This window comes from Mus pahari, chromosome 8 (assembly GCF_900095145.1).
Source record: "Mus pahari chromosome 8, PAHARI_EIJ_v1.1, whole genome shotgun sequence".
NCBI lineage: Eukaryota > Metazoa > Chordata > Mammalia > Rodentia > Muridae > Mus > Mus pahari.
In genome coordinates this window covers 46076878-46095687 of record NC_034597.1, presented here as the reverse complement: position 1 = coordinate 46095687, position 18810 = coordinate 46076878, and the positions used below count along the sequence as shown (strand labels likewise).

The following is an 18810-nucleotide window of genomic DNA, read 5'->3' as shown; positions in this document are numbered from 1 at the left end:
TGGGGCAGCTCTGGTCACAAGGCGCTCCTTCCCTACAGATCCTGGCTGAGTGGAAGCAGAAGTATGAGGAGTCTCAGTCAGAGCTGGAGTCTTCCCAGAAGGAGGCGCGCTCCCTGAGCACAGAGCTCTTCAAGCTCAAGAACGCCTATGAGGAGTCTCTGGAGCACCTGGAGACCTTCAAGCGGGAGAACAAGAACCTCCAGGGTGGGCGAGCTGGGGGACAGGGAAGGGCCGTGGGGAAAGGGGAGGGCCATGTCCCCATCCCTGAGGACCCCAGCAGTCCAGGGAAAGAAGCAAACCCCTACACTGTTGAGACCCCAGAAGTTCCTGACTGAGTCACTATGTGCCCCCACAGAGGAGATCTCAGACCTGACTGAGCAGCTGGGCTCCACGGGGAAGAGCATCCATGAGCTGGAGAAGATCCGAAAGCAGCTGGAGGCTGAGAAGCTGGAGCTGCAGTCGGCCCTGGAGGAGGCTGAGGTGGGCATGCAGGAGGGAGCGGGGCTAGGTAGGGACTGCAATCTAGACTTTGGTCCCTGCTCCCATCTGCCCTTTGCCCAACTTCCTCCTCAGTGGTCCATTGCCAGAGTCTAAGATGGTGCTTGACATAGCAGGCACCCGGTAAACAGTTGTCAATGTCAGATGAGTTCAAGGTCACTCAAGTTCCTTCATGCAAACATTTTATTTACTGTATGTTAGAGAGACTCCTATTTCAGTTCATTCCACTTTCCACCTCTGCCTGCCCGTGGGTTTTTTTTTTTTTTTTTTTTTCACTCTCTGCTTCATTGCCTCTGTTTCCTTGGCAACACTTTTCATTTTCCTCTTTGTCTTCAAGCTGGCTCCCTCCGCCCCCCTGGGAGTCTGCATCCCCTTCTCTTCAGCTTGCTTTCATTTCTCTTGTACACACACTCTCTCATTTTCTTCTTCTGCATCTCCTACGGAGTCATGTATACCATTCCCAAATGCTCTCTGTACCATGGTTTTTAGACAGATCCTTGCTTCTGCCCTGGTCTCTGACTATATGCCTGCAAAACCTTCTCCCCACATCCTTTCCAGGCCTCCCTGGAGCACGAGGAGGGCAAGATCCTCCGCGCCCAGCTGGAGTTCAACCAGATCAAGGCAGAGATCGAAAGGAAGCTGGCAGAGAAGGACGAGGAGATGGAGCAGGCCAAGCGCAACCACCTGCGGGTGGTGGACTCCCTGCAGACCTCCCTGGATGCGGAGACGCGCAGCCGCAATGAGGCCCTGCGGGTGAAGAAGAAGATGGAGGGCGACCTCAACGAGATGGAGATCCAGCTCAGTCATGCCAACCGTATGGCTGCTGAGGCCCAGAAACAAGTGAAGAGCCTCCAGAGTTTGCTGAAGGTACCTGGAGACTTCTGGAAACAGGAGGTCACCTCACCTAGGGAAGGGCTGGCTTCTATAAGTGCTACATAGATGCTAGGGACACTGCCTCTCTCTCTTGTCTTGCCATCATTGTAGAGATAACCGACAGGCCAACCCAAAGCAACTGCAATGGACTTTCCACCCATGTCCAATCCTGGGGTACAGCTTCATGAAGGCACCACAGCCGATTGTCTAGCTTACACTCATTTTCCTGATCCTCAGGACACTCAAATCCAGCTGGATGATGCTGTCCGTGCCAACGACGACCTGAAGGAGAACATCGCCATCGTGGAACGGCGCAACAACCTGCTGCAGGCGGAGCTGGAGGAGCTGCGGGCTGTGGTGGAGCAGACGGAGAGGTCTCGGAAGCTGGCAGAGCAGGAGCTGATTGAGACCAGCGAGCGGGTGCAGCTGCTGCACTCGCAGGTGAGGGGGTACCCTGTATATTCCTGAGCTCAGCAGATGACAGACAGGGGAAGGAGCCCCTCAGAGACACTCAGGGTTTTTTTCTGCTCTGCCACTCTCTTCCCAGAACACCAGCCTCATCAACCAGAAGAAGAAGATGGAGGCAGACCTATCCCAGCTCCAGACAGAAGTAGAGGAGGCAGTGCAAGAGTGTAGGAATGCAGAGGAGAAGGCCAAGAAGGCCATCACAGATGTGAGTCCCCTCCTCTGCCTGCCCACTCCAGAGCAGCATCCCCCTAGCCTGGGCAGTGAGGCCACGAAGACCTGAGCAGACCACATGCCCCCCTCTCCCGCGCACAGGCCGCCATGATGGCTGAGGAGCTGAAGAAGGAGCAGGACACCAGCGCCCACCTGGAGCGCATGAAGAAGAACATGGAGCAGACCATCAAGGACTTGCAGCACCGTCTGGACGAGGCAGAGCAGATCGCCCTCAAGGGCGGCAAGAAGCAGCTGCAGAAGCTGGAGGCCCGGGTCCGGGAGCTGGAGAACGAGCTGGAGGCTGAGCAGAAGCGCAATGCAGAGTCTGTGAAGGGCATGAGGAAGAGCGAGCGGCGCATCAAGGAGCTCACCTACCAGGTTGGGCAGGGCTGTTATCATGGCTCTGACACAATGGCCTAGAGCCACAACCAAGCAACCAAGCAACCAAAGAGAGAGAGAGAGAGAGAGAGAGAGAGAGAGAGAGAGAGAGAGAGAGAGAGAGAGAGAGCTTGCTACCTTTCCCTAGCCAGAGTTGGTGTGCAGCCCCTGGATGTCCTTCCACTCTGTCCAGTCATGGACTCTTGTCCCCTGGCCCAGAGGACCATGATTGAGCTTCATAGCCTGTGTGTTCCACCTTGACATAGACCTTCATCCCATCTACCAGAGATATGCTCTAGACAGGCATGGCCACAAGCAGCAATACCCTTCTCCAGCAGAAAATTTATAGCCAGGCCTGCTACCAAAGACACCAAAGCCATTCAAATAAGTCTCAAAACGCTTCAGGTTCCCAGGGCAGCACAAACCCAGCTTTCCGCAGTGTTCCATTAGGAGTTTGTTTGTCTTTCTGTCTAGCATGCTACGCCCTCTAAGCACACTTTGCCCTTAGCCTAGATCAAGTTCGTGTCCGTCCACGGCAGCCCAGAAAATTCCATCATGCTTACAACCCCAGAGTCACTCCCAGTGCATGCCAGGCCCAGGGCCAGCGGGTTTATGCTCCGTGGTGTTCCAGGGCCTTCAGGATCCTGCTCCCTAGGACAGGGAACATAAGTCACTGGACTCTTTCAGGCATCCCGGTAGCTTATTGGGTTCTCTCTCAATATTTAAAATATTCACATTCCAAGTGGTGTATGCCTATTTGTGGTGTATGCCTATTTGTGGTGTATGCCTATTTGTGGTGTATGCCTATGATCCCAATACATAAGAAGCTGAGGCAGGAGGGTCATGTGTTTGAGACTACTAGCCTTGGCTGCAAAAAAAAAAAGGGGGGGGGTTGCTACTTGAGTAAGAAATTATAAGCAAATTCAGATATTCTGTGAGGACCAGAGAGCAAGCATTGGCTCAGAATGTAGCATTCAGAATGAAGAAGACAAGAGAAGCCAGGGTGGGGACGCTGCCCCCCTAGGTCCATGCACCCTCACCTCCTGCCCTCCTCTGACCTCCAGACAGAGGAAGACAGGAAGAACCTACTGCGGCTGCAGGACCTGGTGGACAAGCTGCAGCTGAAGGTGAAGGCCTACAAGCGCCAGGCCGAGGAGGCGGTGAGTGACCCTACTGGGGTTGAAGCCAGGAGGAAGGGACACAGGGTGCCAGCCCTGCCTAGATCGGAATCCTAAGAGACCCTTCTGACCCATCTCCTTTATCCACTCATAGGAGGAGCAGGCCAACACCAACCTGTCCAAGTTCCGCAAGGTGCAGCACGAGCTGGATGAGGCGGAGGAGAGGGCGGACATCGCCGAGTCCCAGGTCAACAAGCTGCGGGCCAAGAGCCGGGACATTGGTGCCAAGGTGGGTCCCTCCCCTGGACCTCACTTGTCACCTCCCACAGCAGGCACAACTCCTCTGCCCCTTCAGACAGCGCTGTTTCATTTAGTCCCTAGCTGAACCACAAAGCCCCAAAGGCTAAGGTGATTGAGTGACATCTAAGGTACTCTGTGACCTCATTTGCAGCGATTCTGGGAGTCAGAAACCCTATATGGTCCCTATTTATACATACCGGTTAGAGCCAGTCCTCCCCCCCTCCCCCCCAGCTACTGTGTCTATTTCCCACTTCATTCCGGCTTCTATCCCTGAAACTCAAGCATGTAAAGAATATGCCAAGGGCTCCACTGATCTCACAGAGGCAGCTTCCCTCCCTCCTAGTCAAGAGCCCTTATCTACAGAACGTTCTCCTTCCACGCCGACCCCTGGAAACATATCCCTGCCAACAGAGGGGATCCCTCAAGGTCACACAAGGGTCTCCACCCACCAGGTGCCCTAGTCTCAACTTTAGTGTCCATGCGTTGTTCCCACAGTGCTGGCCTCCCCAGAGCTAATTTGGACTTTGTTTTTATTTCAAAAGGGCCTGAATGAGGAGTAGATCTTGTGCTACCCAACTCTAAGGGTGCCCGTGAAGCCCCCAGACCTGGAGCCTTTGCAACAGCCCTTTAGGTGGAAGCAGAATAAAGCTATTTTCCTTAAAGCCAAATCCTGCCTCTGGACTCTTCTTCTCTGACCTCGGTCCCTGGGCTCTAGGGTGGGGAGGTGGGGCTTGGAAGAAGGAGGGGACATGGCAAAGGCCGATCCCTAGGACCCTGTGAAGTTCGGAGCCTTCCCAGTACAGCACTGGCTCATAGATCCTCCTCCAGCCAAACATGGCAAGAAGTGATAGCTCCTTGTGACTTCCCCAGGCCCAGTGCCTGTCAGGTTGAAACAGGCTTTAGAGAAGCCTCTGAACTCACCTGGAACTCTGGAAGCCCATCCTCTGGAAGCCCATCCTCTGGAAGCTCATCCTCTGGAAGAAGTCCATCCACCACACACCTAGGTGCCACTACTAGTTCGCATCCTACACTGATAATATGCAGAGCTGGGCACCCCAGTAGTCCTGGGGTGTAAGAACTGACCAGTGATTTTTCAGTCTGCAGAGGTATGACCCCTCCTCAGCAGATGTGGTAATGTCCCCTTAGACCCCATTCCAGGCAGGTCTCTGAGAGGACATGGGATGAGAGATGCAGTCACGTGGCATTCCAAACACAGCTATCCACAGTGGCCCTCACCCCTTCCACTTAGCCAGGAGGACAGTAACCTTAAGCTACCTCTCCTCCTCCCCATCCTCCCAGGACCCAACCCCTGGTCTGCAGCATTCATTTCTTCCTTCATTTCCCCTCCATGACTTCCATTTTCAAGGTTTTTTACCTCCACAGCAGCTGGAAGACAGAGTCTGGCCTTAGGTATGGCAAGCCATCTCAAGAGAAAGCAGACAACAGAGGGACCAGATTTTGGAAGGAGGGGGAACTAAATCACTGGCAGGCCTGGGGGTAGAAAAAAGAGTGAGCGAGTCTGCTCCAGCTAAGCCAAGCTAGTTCCCGAGATACTCTGCCACAGCTGGGCTGCGGAGGGTAGGGTCAGGAATGTGGATCTGAAAGAGGATGGGATTTGAAGACAGCTCTTTGAGTCTCCCCTCAACCCCACCTATAGACACACTCGTGTATGACCAGACTCCTGTTCAACAGCCCTCTGTGTTCTGACCACTGAGTTAGGCAATTAGAGCATGGGTCCTGTGCTGAGGATGAAGGGTTGGTTACCAATAGCAAAAACAGCAGGAGAGGGAGAACAGAGGACGGAATAAGGAAGGAAGAAGGAAAGGTCAGCCGATCAGTGGCAGTCAGAAGAGCTGGGAAACCAACACACAGCGTGAGCAGAGGAAACAGAAAAGGAAGAGATTCTGGGCATAAGGAGGCCACAGAAAGAAGAGCCCAGGCCCCCCAAGTCTCCTCTTTACACCCTCATCCCGTCTCCCGACTAAGCCCACCCCTCTTCCTAGATCAGACCTGAGCAGCAGCGAAGAGATCAGTAGAGTCTAAAGAGGATCTCACTGGATGAAGGGGATGTGTGGGGAAGTCCAGGGAACCTAAGGCAGAGCCTAACAGAGCAAGGGAGAAAGGTGCTTCACGGGCGGCCAGGCTGTGCACACAGAGGGTCGAGGACTGGTGGTAGAGCCTCAAGATAAGGATGATGCTCAGAATGGGTGAGGAGAGAAGATGGGGAGCCTGGAACAGAGAATCTGGAAGCGCTGTTAACGAGACCATAAAGGGAAGAGCCCGGGCTACCCTTAGATGCAAATCATGAAAGTCGAGGAGAAGGGAAGCTGGAGAGAGTAGAGGAAGAACCTGGGGCAAGACATGGAAGCAAGGACAAGCCAGGTTGAGTGCTCCGTGAGATCAGCCTGCTGAAGGCAGAGCCCTGGTATGAGCGCCGGAACAGCAGAGGCCAGGGCTGATGTCGAGACAGGGTACAGAAGGTAGACACAGGAACAGACAGAGACGGGGGGGGGGGCAGGTAACAAAGGGACGGTCCTTCTCACCTGTGACCAGAGCATCCATCTGTGTCCACACACTCTAGAATGTTCATCAGACTGCAGGACTGGCTTGGGAGGCAGCTGGAAAGAGTATGTGAGAGCCAGGGGAAACAAGGGGGCCTAGGAAAGGAAGAAGAGGGCAAACCAGGCCACACAAGAGGGCAGAGCCCAGAACTGAGTTAACTCCTTCCTTGTTGCATCTTCCATAGGAGGCAGTGGGAACTCTGCGCCCACCATCCCCCATGAGCCCCCACTACCCATACCAAGTTTGGCCTGAGTGGCATTCTAGGTTTCCCGAGGACAGAGCCTGGCCTTTGTCTCTTGGACCTGACCCAGGCTGACCCAATGTTCTCAGTACCTTATCATGCCCTCAAGAGCTTGAGAACCAGGCAGTGACATATTAGGCCATGGGCTTGCACACCGGAGCCTCAAGTGACCTCCAGGGACACAGCTGCAGACAGGTGGCCTTTATCCTCAAAGAGCAACCATTTGGCATAGGTGCCTGCAAATGGGAATGCAAGGTTGAATCAGGTCCCTTCGAGAATACTGCATGCAAGACCTAAGAGCCCTGGAGGAAGGTGTACGCTCCTGCCCCCACCCACCATAAGGGAAGTGAACTATCCTAGGGGGCCGGCGACCTTGGGGAGACACCATATCACGGAGAGTGCTGTACCCAGAAAAACTGACCGCTGTGTGTCCTGCCCGCCTCCACACTCTAGAGCTATATTGAGAGGTGACTGTAGATAGGGTGGGAGCTGGGAGCAGGGAAAGTGAGTGTTCCTGGGTGTGAGGGTGTCGGGGAAAGCCAGAGCAGGGGAGTCTGGCTTTGTCTCCTGAACACGATGTCTACTTAGTTATAACAGGCATAACCTGCTAAAGACCCGACACCTATGACCTCTGAAAAGACAGCAACCCTGGAGAACAGGGGTCGCCTCTGGGCCTTGGGTGTTTGGTGGTGCCACAAAGGAGGGCATGCGAGTGAGTATAAGGCCCCAGGAGGGTTAGAGAAGGGCACTTGGGAAGGGGTCAGTCTGCAGAGCCCCTGCCCATTTGGAATCTGGAGCCTGGGAACAACTGGTGTAAATCTCTGAGTCTGCCAGGCATCGGAAGCAGCACTGCATCCTCTGGCAGCCTGGGGAGGCGGAAGGGAGCAACCCCCATTTATACCCTTTCTCCCTCAGCCCCGGGATTAACACCTCTGGCCTTCCCCCTCCCCACCTCCCATCAGGAGTGGAGGGTTGCAGAGGGAGGGTAAAAACCTACATGACCAAACATGATGGTGCATGATATATATATGGATCAGTATGTGTAGAAGCAAGAAAGGAAATCTGCAGGCTTAACTGGGTTAATGTGTAAAGTCTGTCTGTGTACATGTGTGTGTGGGGGTGTGTGTGTCTGACTGAAAAAACGGGCATGGCTGTGCAGCTGTTCAGTTCTGTGCGTGAGGTTACCAGACTGCAGGTTTGTGTGTAAATTGCCCAAGGCAAAGTGGGCGAGTCCCTCCCGTGGTTTAAAGAGATAGAGCGATGGCCTGCATGTCAGGGACCATGGAAAACAGAATGGACACTCTATGTGTGTCCCTAAGCCAAGGTAGCAAAGTCTTTGGAGGACACCTGTCTAGAGATGCGGACAACAGGGAGTACAGACAGTATCTGCACAGAGTAAGGAGAGAGAGAGGAGGGGAGCGTAGAATTCTCTTACTTTCAAAGGGAAACTGAGTCATGCACCCGCAAAATGGGTGCTCTCCCTGGCCATCATGGCTTTGTCTCTGGGGAGCCAGCACTGTGGAACTCCAGGTCTGAGAGGAGGAGGCTCCCCTCAGCCTGAAGCGGTGCAGATGGCCAGGGTGGAACGGGGGAAGGGAGAGCCTGGGATGGGAGCTTGTGCGCTGGAGGCAGGGGACAAATATTAAGCCTGGAAGAGAAGGTGACCCTTACCCAGTTGTTCAACTCACCCTTCAGATTAAAAATAACTGAGGTAAGGGCCTGGGTAGGGGAGGTGGTGTGAGACGCTCCTGTCTCCCCTCTATCTGCCCATCGGCCCTTTGGGGAGGAGGAATGTGCCCAAGGACTAAAAAAAGGCCATGGAGCCAGAGGGGCGAGGGCAACAGACCTTTCATGGGCAAACCTTGGGGCCCTGCTGTCCTCCTGTCACCTCCAGAGCCAAGGGATCAAAGGAGGAGGAGCCAGGACAGGAGGGAAGTGGGAGGGAGGGTCCCAACCGACTCCAAATTTAGGCAGCAGGCACATGGGATGGGATATAAAGGGGCTGGAGCGCAGAGAGCTGTCAGACAGATTTCTCCAACCCAGGTAAGAGGGAGTTTCGGGTGGGGGTTCTCCACCCACACCAGACCTCTCCCCACCTAGAAGGAAACTGCCTTCCCTGGAAGTGGGGTTCCGGCCAGTCAGAGATCTGCTAGGGTGGCCTTCCACCAGCCTGGGAAGTTCTCAGTGGCAGAGGTTCTCCTCCATCTTCCTCCTGAGGATGCCCTCTCCTTTGTCTTGGTTTACCTTGGGTCTTCCGTCTTCAGCAAGATCTGCCCTGCGCTGTCTACTCCATCTCCCTCTACTGTCTCCGTGCCTTGCCTTCTCGCGTGTCCTTCCTTTCCACCCGTTTCTCGCTTCACCTTTTCTCCCCTTCTCATTTGTATCCCCCCTTCCTTCCATCCTGCGTCAGAGTGCTGGGAATCACACCTCGGGGTTCCCACCGGTTACGGAGCCACGGCTTCGGTCCTGCTGGGTGCTCTCTTACCTTCCTCACTCCCCGGCTTGTCCTGTTCCGTCCTGGTCAGGATCTCTGGATTGGTCTCCCGGCCTCTGCTACTCCTCTTCCTGCCTGTTCTTCTCTCCGTCCAGCTGCACCACCTCGGGGGTGCCTCATTCCAGCTGTGGTCCAAATTCTTCAGGATTCTCTGTGAAAAGTTAACCAGGTGAGGATGTTTCCCCTATAGACGGCAGATCGCAATTCTCCCGGAAGTCAGGCTTCCAGCTCTCTCTTTCTCTGCCCAGCTGCCCGGCACTCTTAGTCAAACCTCAGTCACCCTTACCTCACATAGACCTCGGACAGAGAGGCAGGCGCTTTACACAGAGTCCTGGTGGGAGAGCCGTAGGCTATGGTGTAAAAGAGGCAGGGAAGGGGTGGTGTAGGAAAGTCAGGACTTTACGTGGAAGCCCAGCCCACACCAGGAATGACAGACAGATCCCTCCTATCTCCCCCATAAGAGTTTAAGAGTGACAGAATGACGGACGCCCAGATGGCTGACTTCGGGGCAGCGGCCCAGTACCTCCGCAAGTCAGAGAAGGAGCGCCTAGAGGCCCAGACCCGGCCCTTTGACATCCGCACAGAGTGCTTTGTGCCTGATGACAAGGAGGAGTATGTTAAGGCCAAGATCGTATCCCGGGAAGGGGGCAAAGTCACTGCCGAAACGGAAAACGGCAAGGTATGTGCAATGGTGGCAAGTCAGGGGAGGGCGGCTTGGGAGAAGGGGTTGGAGCAGAGCCTCCTGAGGTGAGAGCTGAGGAGCCTGAGAAGAGGTGGGGATGCCAAGATATATTCCCTAGAGAACCATCTCAGGGGGACCCAAACAGGTACGCCAGGCTGTCACCCAAGAGATGCTCGTTTGTCAGAAAGACACTGTCCTCCTCAGAGAGGTCTTTATACAAAGGCACCAGCAGGGCATTAAAGGCAGCTCCCCTTTCTAGCACTTGCGTCCCTCCCGTCTGTGCCTGTTTCCCCCAAGAGTTCACTTTCTCACATTCCCTTCTCCTAAACCAAGAGCAAACTCAGACCCAGATGAACAAAGAGAGCAGACACTTTGGGGCTGGGACCCGATTCCTGAGGCCAGTGACAGACGAAGGAACCCCTGTTCCCCAGGTGCTCAGTCTAGCCGGGAGAATCACCAGCAGTGCTCAGAGCTGTGTGCCCCTCGGGTTTACCCGGATGTTGCTTCCTCAGGATGTGTGCATTGATAGTCACAACCCACAAAGGATTGTAATCTATCCCAGCTCCGTGAGCTCTGGTCACTATGAAGGCGCAACATTTAACTGTTAAGAGCCACCACCTCTTCCGCCGTAAAAACCACTTGAATTCCAGTGGGCAGACGCTATTGGCATCAAGACATAGGACACTGACACCAATCGACCCCCAATTTGGATGGATAAGGAGTTCGGGGTTGGGGTGTGCTGCTTGTCTCACAGGGAAAAGGCTTTCCTGGAGCAACAGAGCGTGTGAGAACTATGTTCAGGAGACAGGCCCAGAGGCGCAGCACAGCGTACATGGAATCTAGAGCTGCTAGTCCCCAGCTTTGCCTTGGTCTGTTTAACACAAGGGGGCAGAAAAGAGATGATCACTGGACGGGGTCAGGAGCTGGCAGAGGAAAGGAACCCTAGAACATCTCTAGAGCTTGGGCAGGAAAATTACCTGGGAACTAAGTCCTAGGGAGCTTAGGAGCAGGAAACTGAAACCTTTGTCAGCCAAGAACTTGCGGAGTGAGGCCAAGTCAGGGACTAGGTAAGGGCAGGAGGCTGGTAAAGGAGATCTGACAAGAGCCCATGGGAAGGTCGTCATCCATCCTATCGCCCACGCTGCTTCTCCAGACGGTGACCGTGAAGGAGGACCAGGTGATGCAGCAGAACCCACCCAAGTTCGACAAGATCGAGGACATGGCCATGCTGACCTTCCTGCACGAGCCAGCTGTGCTGTACAACCTCAAGGAGCGCTATGCAGCCTGGATGATCTACGTGAGTGACTGCTACACACTGCAGGAACTCGGTAGAGGCCTACACGGGTCAGGGGACCCGAAAAGAGGGGGGTTAAAAAGCACCCTGATGTCCCAGTGTCCTCTCGCTCAGCCTGCCTGGTTCATCCTAGCAGAATGAAGGGAGCCAGCTCAAGTGGCCAGGGGTGCCTCTGACTGCCACCAGTGCCTTTCTTAGTCTTCCCTTACCAACCACATGCTGGCCCTGTCTTCTACCCCAGACCTACTCAGGCCTCTTCTGCGTCACCGTCAACCCCTACAAGTGGCTGCCAGTGTACAATGCGGAAGTGGTGGCCGCCTACCGGGGCAAGAAGAGGAGCGAGGCCCCTCCTCACATCTTCTCCATCTCTGACAATGCCTATCAGTACATGCTGACAGGTGAGCCTGGTGCCCTGGCCTGGGTCCCCTCAACCTGAATTCTCACCTGGACTCGCATCCCTCAACCCATCGCCTCTCCCCCTCTCTCTCTTCCAGACCGGGAGAACCAATCCATCCTCATCACGTGAGTGAGCACTAACCCTCCACTGGGGTCTTGAGTGAGGACAGCCAGGCTGACCACCGGGTACAGCCGTGAAGGAGAGTCTTCAGGCTTTCATTGCAAGGGGATGGGGAGAGGGGGCTGGGCTCTCTTTGAAAGGCAAAGCTTAAGGTCAGGTGTGGAGCACTTTGTATGAACAATAGTGGAAGTCCTGGGCTCTGATCGCCACCCCTTGTTGCCTCAAGCGGAGAATCCGGAGCGGGGAAGACTGTGAACACAAAACGTGTCATCCAGTACTTTGCCAGCATTGCAGCCATAGGGGACCGTAGCAAGAAGGACAATCCTAATGCAAACAAGGTGAGCGTGGGTCACAGGCTCAGCCAAGGAGTTGCAGGGAGAAGAGCAGGGCTTGGGAGGGTCGGTGCAGATGAATGATCTTTCCGGCAGGACACACATGCTCTGAGACCTGTGTGGCACCGAGGACTCGTCAGCTGTGCAGCCACCCTCAGCCTAGCCCTGAGGATTTGCTTAGGCTCCCAGCTAACCAGAACCTTCTAGAGGTGGATGGAAGATAAACCCCCCACATCTCTGCTCCTTCCACAGGGCACCCTGGAGGATCAGATTATCCAGGCTAACCCCGCTCTGGAGGCCTTTGGCAACGCCAAGACTGTCCGGAATGACAACTCCTCCCGCTTTGTGAGTGACCCTGGACCACTACTAGAAATAACCTCAAACATGTCAAGAAAATGGAGTTCTGTTTTGTCAAGAGTTGATAGACTGTTGATTATATTGCACCTGGCTTGAGTATCATTAAGTACATATATATATGCAGGCATACACAGACACACAGAGACAGGCAGGAAGAGAGAGAGAGAGAGAGAGAGAGAGAGAGAGAGATATTTGGGTCATGTTTGAGATCTCTTACCAACATTTCCATATGTTCTGGAGACAAAGGCCTGAATTTCTACATACTGATCAAGTCAGCGTCCTCCCAAGTCATTCCCTTAGGACATCTACCTCACCGAACACGGAGGGGATGAAGGGGGATGAGGTGAGAGCCACAAACCAGAGGCCTCTGACATAGACTAAGCCTGGCCTCTGCTTTCCCCTCAGCTTCTCGCTGATATCTGGGTGTGAGTAGCCTTTTCTTAGTTTTACTGACACTAAACTGTGACACCAGATAGGCCTTTTACGTCCTAGAACCATCAGGTCTCTCTGGGTTGGGCCAAAGTCCCCGTTTTGATTCCGTACTTCTGGGGACTGCCTTCACTCTGGTCTACCCACAGGGGAAATTCATCAGGATCCACTTTGGAGCCACTGGAAAGCTGGCTTCCGCAGACATAGAGACCTGTGAGTTCCGCCATGATGCTTGCTCCTCTCCCCTTGGGCAGCCCCATCTCCTCCGTCTGACTTCTGCCTAGATCTCTGCCTACTTCATGGCTTTAATAGTCTTTACTGAAACTAGCCTCTCCCTGGTTTCCATGACCGCCATGCGGGAGCCTCCGGCTCTGCTCCCTGTTCTTTTGCGAACTCACCTCTTTCCTTTTCACCCACCATCCTCCCATCTCCGTTCCTCAGACCTTCTGGAGAAGTCCCGGGTGATCTTCCAGCTAAAGGCTGAGAGGAACTACCACATCTTCTATCAGATCCTGTCCAACAAGAAGCCGGAGCTGCTGGGTAACCTGACCTGCCTACTGCCCACGCTGTTCCCAGAACCTACTCGTGGGGCCTCTCCCCTGGCTCTGTTCAACCTCGCTGCTCCCTCTTCCCTCTGCTCCGCTCTTCCTCCCCCCTCCCGCTAGCTGCTCTGCACCTCTGCACCTCTCTTGATGCCCTGTCAAGTCCCTCACTCCTCATTTTGTGTCTTCCCTCTCTTCTCCACCATGTTTTCCCTCCTTCCCCTTTACATCTTCTCTTCACAGGCTTTCCCCACACGGCACACTCCTCCTTCTCCTTCACGGGGCCTCGGGGCTTCTTCCCTGGATCCCCCTGTGCCTTCACTACTTTGGCCTTCAGTGACTGTTCTCTTCTCTATCTCCTCCCTGTCCTGTCTCCCTCCGCTCTTTCTCCATTCTCCCTCCTTCCCTTCCTCTACCTCCTTCCCCCTCCCCATTCCTGCCCTGCCCTCCCTGCTTGGCACAGACATGCTGCTGGTCACCAACAACCCGTACGACTACGCCTTCGTCTCTCAGGGAGAGGTGTCCGTGGCTTCCATTGATGACTCTGAGGAGCTCTTGGCCACTGATGTACGTGAGGAGCCTGGAGATGGCCCTGGGGGTTCCGGAGAGCTCCAGGGTCACCCTCCACCCATCCTCTCCCTCTGTCCCAGAGTGCCTTTGATGTGCTGAGCTTCACAGCAGAGGAGAAGGCTGGTGTCTACAAGCTGACAGGCGCCATCATGCACTACGGGAACATGAAGTTCAAACAGAAGCAGAGAGAGGAGCAGGCAGAGCCAGACGGCACAGAAGGTATGAGGGAGGTGCACTGTTGAGGCAACCCTCAAGTACTGAAGTCACTGGGGACTGAGTCCCTTGTGCTGTGCGCAGCGGTTTTTTTTCAACAAGTCTTAAGGGATTAGGTTGGCGGCAAAGTTGTATGGATTCTAATACAGAAAGTAGGAGGACACTGGGAGCAATAAGGGAAGCAGTGGTCAGTGTCTTCACCCAGGGCCAGGCCCTGCTTCCGGGTCTGCTCTTCAGCTAGATCCCAATCAACCCCCTGGATGACAGGAGGAACTGGGGCTTGTGGGACAGAGAGATGGGGTGGGGGATGGGGTGGATCAAGGACATGGCAAATAGACCCACAGCCACACTAAACAGAAGTTAGGTGGGACAAAGGAATGGAAATACTGAAAATGCTTCCACTCTCCTTGTCCATCAGATGCTGACAAATCAGCCTACCTCATGGGGCTGAACTCAGCCGACCTGCTCAAGGGCCTGTGTCACCCTCGGGTGAAGGTGGGGAACGAGTATGTCACCAAGGGGCAGAGTGTACAGCAAGTGTACTATTCCATCGGGGCACTGGCCAAGTCAGTGTACGAGAAGATGTTCAACTGGATGGTGACACGCATCAACGCAACCCTGGAGACCAAGCAGCCGCGCCAGTACTTCATAGGTGTCCTGGACATCGCCGGCTTTGAGATCTTCGATGTGAGTCTGGGAGCCCTGGCCTGGGACACCATGTGTTCCTCACCCACCCACTCAGACCATCAGTCACATGTGGAGGACCAGCCATGGGCCAGGCACGGGATAGCAGTGGGGACCCATTAGAGCCAATCACTGTCCCTGCCCTCAGGAGAAGCCCTCCCTTCCCTGCCATGACCTAGGAGGGGACCAGCCATGCCTGTGCCAGGCTCGGGCAGGTGTGTGGCACAGTCCTAGGCTGACCCACCCTTCTGGCCACTCAGACCCTCAGTTGGCCTGCCTGACTGGCTGCCTCACCCCTGCAGTTCAACAGCTTTGAGCAGCTGTGCATCAACTTCACCAATGAGAAGCTGCAGCAGTTCTTCAACCACCACATGTTCGTGCTGGAGCAGGAGGAGTACAAGAAGGAGGGCATCGAGTGGGAGTTCATCGACTTCGGCATGGACCTGCAGGCCTGCATCGACCTCATTGAGAAGGTGAGCCCTGCCTCTACCCTTCTGAGCTCCCTTCTCTGCCAACCCAAAATAGTCATTCCATCCCTTCTACCCTCAGGAGACCAGAATCCCCAGAATCCCGAGCTGCTCCCCAGCCCCAGCTTTGCGCATTGTGAGGTCGCAAACACCCACAGCTGCTATCTTCTCACCTCACACCTTGAGTCTTGTTCCATTCTGTGCTGGTCACCTCCCAGTGACTCCTCACCTTTCTCTACCACAGAAGAAACATCAATCATGGAAAAATCCTGGACTCAAACAGGAAGTGTTTGTTTTGTATCCTTCCTGTTTGCTGAGAAATAACCAATTCTCAGCCCATCTCCTCAGGAGAGGAGTGGGAGTCCCTGTGGCGTAATGATGGCCTGCAGTGTGCCTTGCCTTTTGCTGCAGGCCAGGACCCAAGTGTCTGACCTGCATGCGGTCAGTCACTGTTCACCGAAAAGGAACCTTCCCATAAGCTGAGTCACTACTTGAATTCTAGACCAAAGTTCTCATCTCTCCGACACCACAGAATCCCTAAGGTTTGGGGAAGGAATAGATGCATCTTCCCAGGGGGGAAAAAATGGTCTCCAGCTTTACCAAATTCTCAAAAGAATTCTAGCCCTGAGAAAAATTAAGAATTCCATACTCTGAAGGCAAAAGTGTTTTTCAGAACCAGGATCCACCCAGGCAACCCTTCAATGGCTGCTGACATCAGCCAAGTTCTGTGGACACGCATCTGTCCCTAGCCTGAAAAAGAGGAATGTTTCCCTCTGCGGGCTTTAAGGGGAGTGACTAGGAACACATAACTACTTGGCTACCGGGGCAAAAGAAAAAAAAAATATGTGGGGTAGCTCCAGATATAACTGGATTTAAGGTCACTAAGAATATTGTCTTCCTGGGTTCTGCCCAGGCACCCTTTGACCCTTCAGCAATGCGGGTCTGTAGAGCCTTCTTTTCAGAGTATGGGAGTCCTGGAAGTTGGGAATGTAACTACCCATCCTTTCTCTCCTTGCTCTACACTCTCAGCCCATGGGCATCATGTCCATCCTGGAGGAGGAATGCATGTTCCCCAAGGCCTCAGACATGACCTTCAAGGCCAAGCTGTACGACAACCACCTGGGCAAGTCCAACAACTTCCAGAAGCCTCGCAATGTCAAGGGGAAGCAGGAAGCCCACTTCTCCTTGGTCCACTATGCTGGCACCGTGGACTACAACATTATGGGCTGGCTGGAAAAGAACAAGGACCCACTCAATGAGACGGTGGTGGGTTTATACCAGAAGTCCTCCCTCAAGCTCATGGCTACACTCTTCTCCACCTATGCTTCTGCTGATACCGGTGAGGGGGCAGCCCCTACAGTGGGCTAGGGGATTTCCTCAAGTGTGTGTGTGTGTGGGGGGGGGGTCCAGAGGCCGCAGGCGAGGGAGCACAACACAGTGCATCTGCACTCCCCTGCACCTCTCCCTACCTTGTGTCATGGATATGGGCACGCATGTCTGTCTCCTGAAGTCTGAAAACAACTGGAGGTCAGGAGGGGAGGCACACACTGCACTGTCAGGTGCCCAACACAGAAACATGCATAAAGGAGTTTTTAATATGTGTTGGGAAGATTGCTGAGCAAAGGATAGGGCAGATGAGCCTCCAGTTGAGAGAACGAAGAAAATGGGCGTGGTTGGAAATGACTAGGGTGAAGTATAAGGAGAGTAGATAACAGGAAGAGTGGCCGCAGTATTAGGAGATGGAAGATCAGGGTGGTGTTTTCACACCTGCGGGTAGGCTATATTAGAGGCTGCGTCTTAGCCAGCACCCTTTCCAGATTTTAGAGGTAGTTACTTCCACCCTTGTGGAAAATAGACTTGGAAAATTGTTGGCCCAAAGTCACATAGCCCCCGGAGACCAGAGCCCTGGCCCTGCCTGAGAATTCCTGTATCTTTAGGGTCTTGTTCTTTGGTCCTTCCCATGTCATTAGGTGACAGTGGTAAAGGCAAAGGAGGCAAGAAGAAAGGCTCATCCTTCCAGACAGTGTCCGCTCTCCACCGGGTAAGACAGGCCCAGAGATGCCAGAGCACCTGTAGTGGGTAAGGCCGGAGCCTCTGGGCTGCAGCCCTCTACCGTGAAGCTCTGTGTATGGGACGGAAAGAAGCTAGAGTTACATGATCGTTTTGGGTATTTAACACTGTGAGACTGAACTCACCCCGCTTCTGTTTTGCTGTGAGCTAGCCTTTAACGGCTGAGCCATCTCTCCAGAACGAGCCCGCTTCCTGTTGATGGTTCTGGTGATGGAATATCTGGAACCCTGCACTCAGAGACCCAAGGGAAGAAGGTTCATATGGCCCCTGACTCTCCTCTCTACCCTTATCCAGGAAAATCTGAACAAGCTGATGACAAACCTGAAGACCACCCACCCTCACTTCGTGCGCTGCATCATCCCCAATGAGCGAAAGGCTCCAGGTGAGCCATAGGGAAGGCTTTAGTCAGGGGTGCTGCCTGGCACCCGCTTACCCATAGACTGACCTCCATCTCCCCTGCTGCCCCAGGGGTGATGGACAACCCCCTGGTCATGCACCAGCTGCGATGCAATGGCGTACTGGAGGGCATCCGCATCTGCAGGAAGGGCTTCCCCAACCGCATTCTCTACGGGGACTTCCGGCAGAGGTAAGGGGTGTCCCAGGGCTCAGGGAGCCAGGGGTGGGCTCCATTTGTGGAAGGGGAGGTCTGTGATGGCCCTGGAATTCTATAGGCAGAGCAGACCCCACAGAATGCAAATGACTCTGGGAACTTTCCCTCCCAAGGTATCGCATCCTGAACCCAGCAGCCATCCCTGAGGGGCAATTCATTGATAGCAGGAAAGGGGCTGAGAAACTGCTGGGCTCCCTGGACATTGACCACAACCAGTACAAGTTTGGTCACACCAAGGTGAGTCTAGAGCTCTCCATAATGGCTGCGTAGCAGGTAGCCAAGCTGAGTGATACAGCAGAGACTGGGGGGCAGACTCACACAGGCTCCACCCCTCTCCTTTTCCACGCCCACAGTCAGACCTAGACCGCACAGGTGATAGGTCCCTGGGACCTTACTGAACATTCTTCCACCCTCCTCTACCTTGGCCACCCTTTGTTGATGCTGCACCCCGCATTGGTTCTACCCCTTGCCCTTAGGTGTTCTTCAAGGCGGGCCTGCTGGGGCTGCTGGAGGAGATGCGAGATGAAAGGCTGAGCCGTATCATCACCAGAATCCAGGCCCAGGCTCGAGGCCAGCTCATGCGCATTGAATTTAAGAAGATAGTGGAACGCAGGTGAGGCAGGCACGGAGGGCAAGTGGCGGATGAGAGGAGGGCCAGCAGTGTGGAATAGTTACAGGGATCTGCATTCAGACCCTGGCTCCACTGCTTGCTGTGGTGTGGACAAGTGAGTCTACTGCATCAGATCTCATTTTGAACTATTTTGAAAAGACTCCACCACACTTTAAAACACCAGATGAATTAAGAAGGCTGGCCTGTCATTTATAGATGTATAAATTAGTATAGGATTTTGAAAAGCATTTTATTCTCTTTCTTTTTTTTTTTTTTTTTTTTTTTTTTTTT

At 54.1% G+C, this 18810-nt stretch overlaps 2 protein-coding genes across 4 annotated transcripts in view; both read left to right on the top strand.

Annotated features, from left to right (window-relative positions):
- The window catches only part of Myh7 (myosin heavy chain 7), a 22941-nt gene extending 19011 nt beyond the window's left edge, over window positions 1–3930 (top strand). Inside the window, exons 33-40 of the mRNA XM_029541337.1 lie at window positions 39–204; window positions 356–480; window positions 1057–1365; window positions 1609–1812; window positions 1919–2044; window positions 2152–2427; window positions 3492–3587; window positions 3700–3930. Coding sequence (XP_029397197.1) covers window positions 39–204; window positions 356–480; window positions 1057–1365; window positions 1609–1812; window positions 1919–2044; window positions 2152–2427; window positions 3492–3587; window positions 3700–3930 — 1533 coding nt within the window. The remainder of the gene's footprint in view (window positions 1–38; window positions 205–355; window positions 481–1056; window positions 1366–1608; window positions 1813–1918; window positions 2045–2151; window positions 2428–3491; window positions 3588–3699) is intronic.
- Window positions 3931–7270: 3340 nt separating this feature from the next.
- The window catches only part of Myh6 (myosin heavy chain 6), a 26419-nt gene continuing 14879 nt past the window's right edge, over window positions 7271–18810 (top strand). For 2 of the 3 annotated variants that reach the window (XM_021203243.2, XM_021203242.2), the window contains exons 1-20: window positions 8630–8691; window positions 9174–9311; window positions 9604–9821; window positions 10978–11121; window positions 11360–11516; window positions 11613–11640; window positions 11862–11973; window positions 12220–12312; window positions 12903–12966; window positions 13195–13293; window positions 13759–13862; window positions 13946–14084; window positions 14497–14765; window positions 15065–15235; window positions 16259–16568; window positions 17200–17270; window positions 17594–17681; window positions 17768–17885; window positions 18023–18146; window positions 18386–18522. In XM_021203243.2, coding sequence (XP_021058902.1) covers window positions 9621–9821; window positions 10978–11121; window positions 11360–11516; window positions 11613–11640; window positions 11862–11973; window positions 12220–12312; window positions 12903–12966; window positions 13195–13293; window positions 13759–13862; window positions 13946–14084; window positions 14497–14765; window positions 15065–15235; window positions 16259–16568; window positions 17200–17270; window positions 17594–17681; window positions 17768–17885; window positions 18023–18146; window positions 18386–18522 — 2429 coding nt within the window. In that variant the 5' untranslated portion in view covers window positions 8630–8691; window positions 9174–9311; window positions 9604–9620. Of the gene's footprint in view, window positions 7361–8629; window positions 8692–9173; window positions 9312–9603; window positions 9822–10977; window positions 11122–11359; window positions 11517–11612; window positions 11641–11861; window positions 11974–12219; window positions 12313–12902; window positions 12967–13194; window positions 13294–13758; window positions 13863–13945; window positions 14085–14496; window positions 14766–15064; window positions 15236–16258; window positions 16569–17199; window positions 17271–17593; window positions 17682–17767; window positions 17886–18022; window positions 18147–18385; window positions 18523–18810 lie in introns of those variants that run through there. The other variant, XM_029541947.1, reaches the window with a different exon arrangement.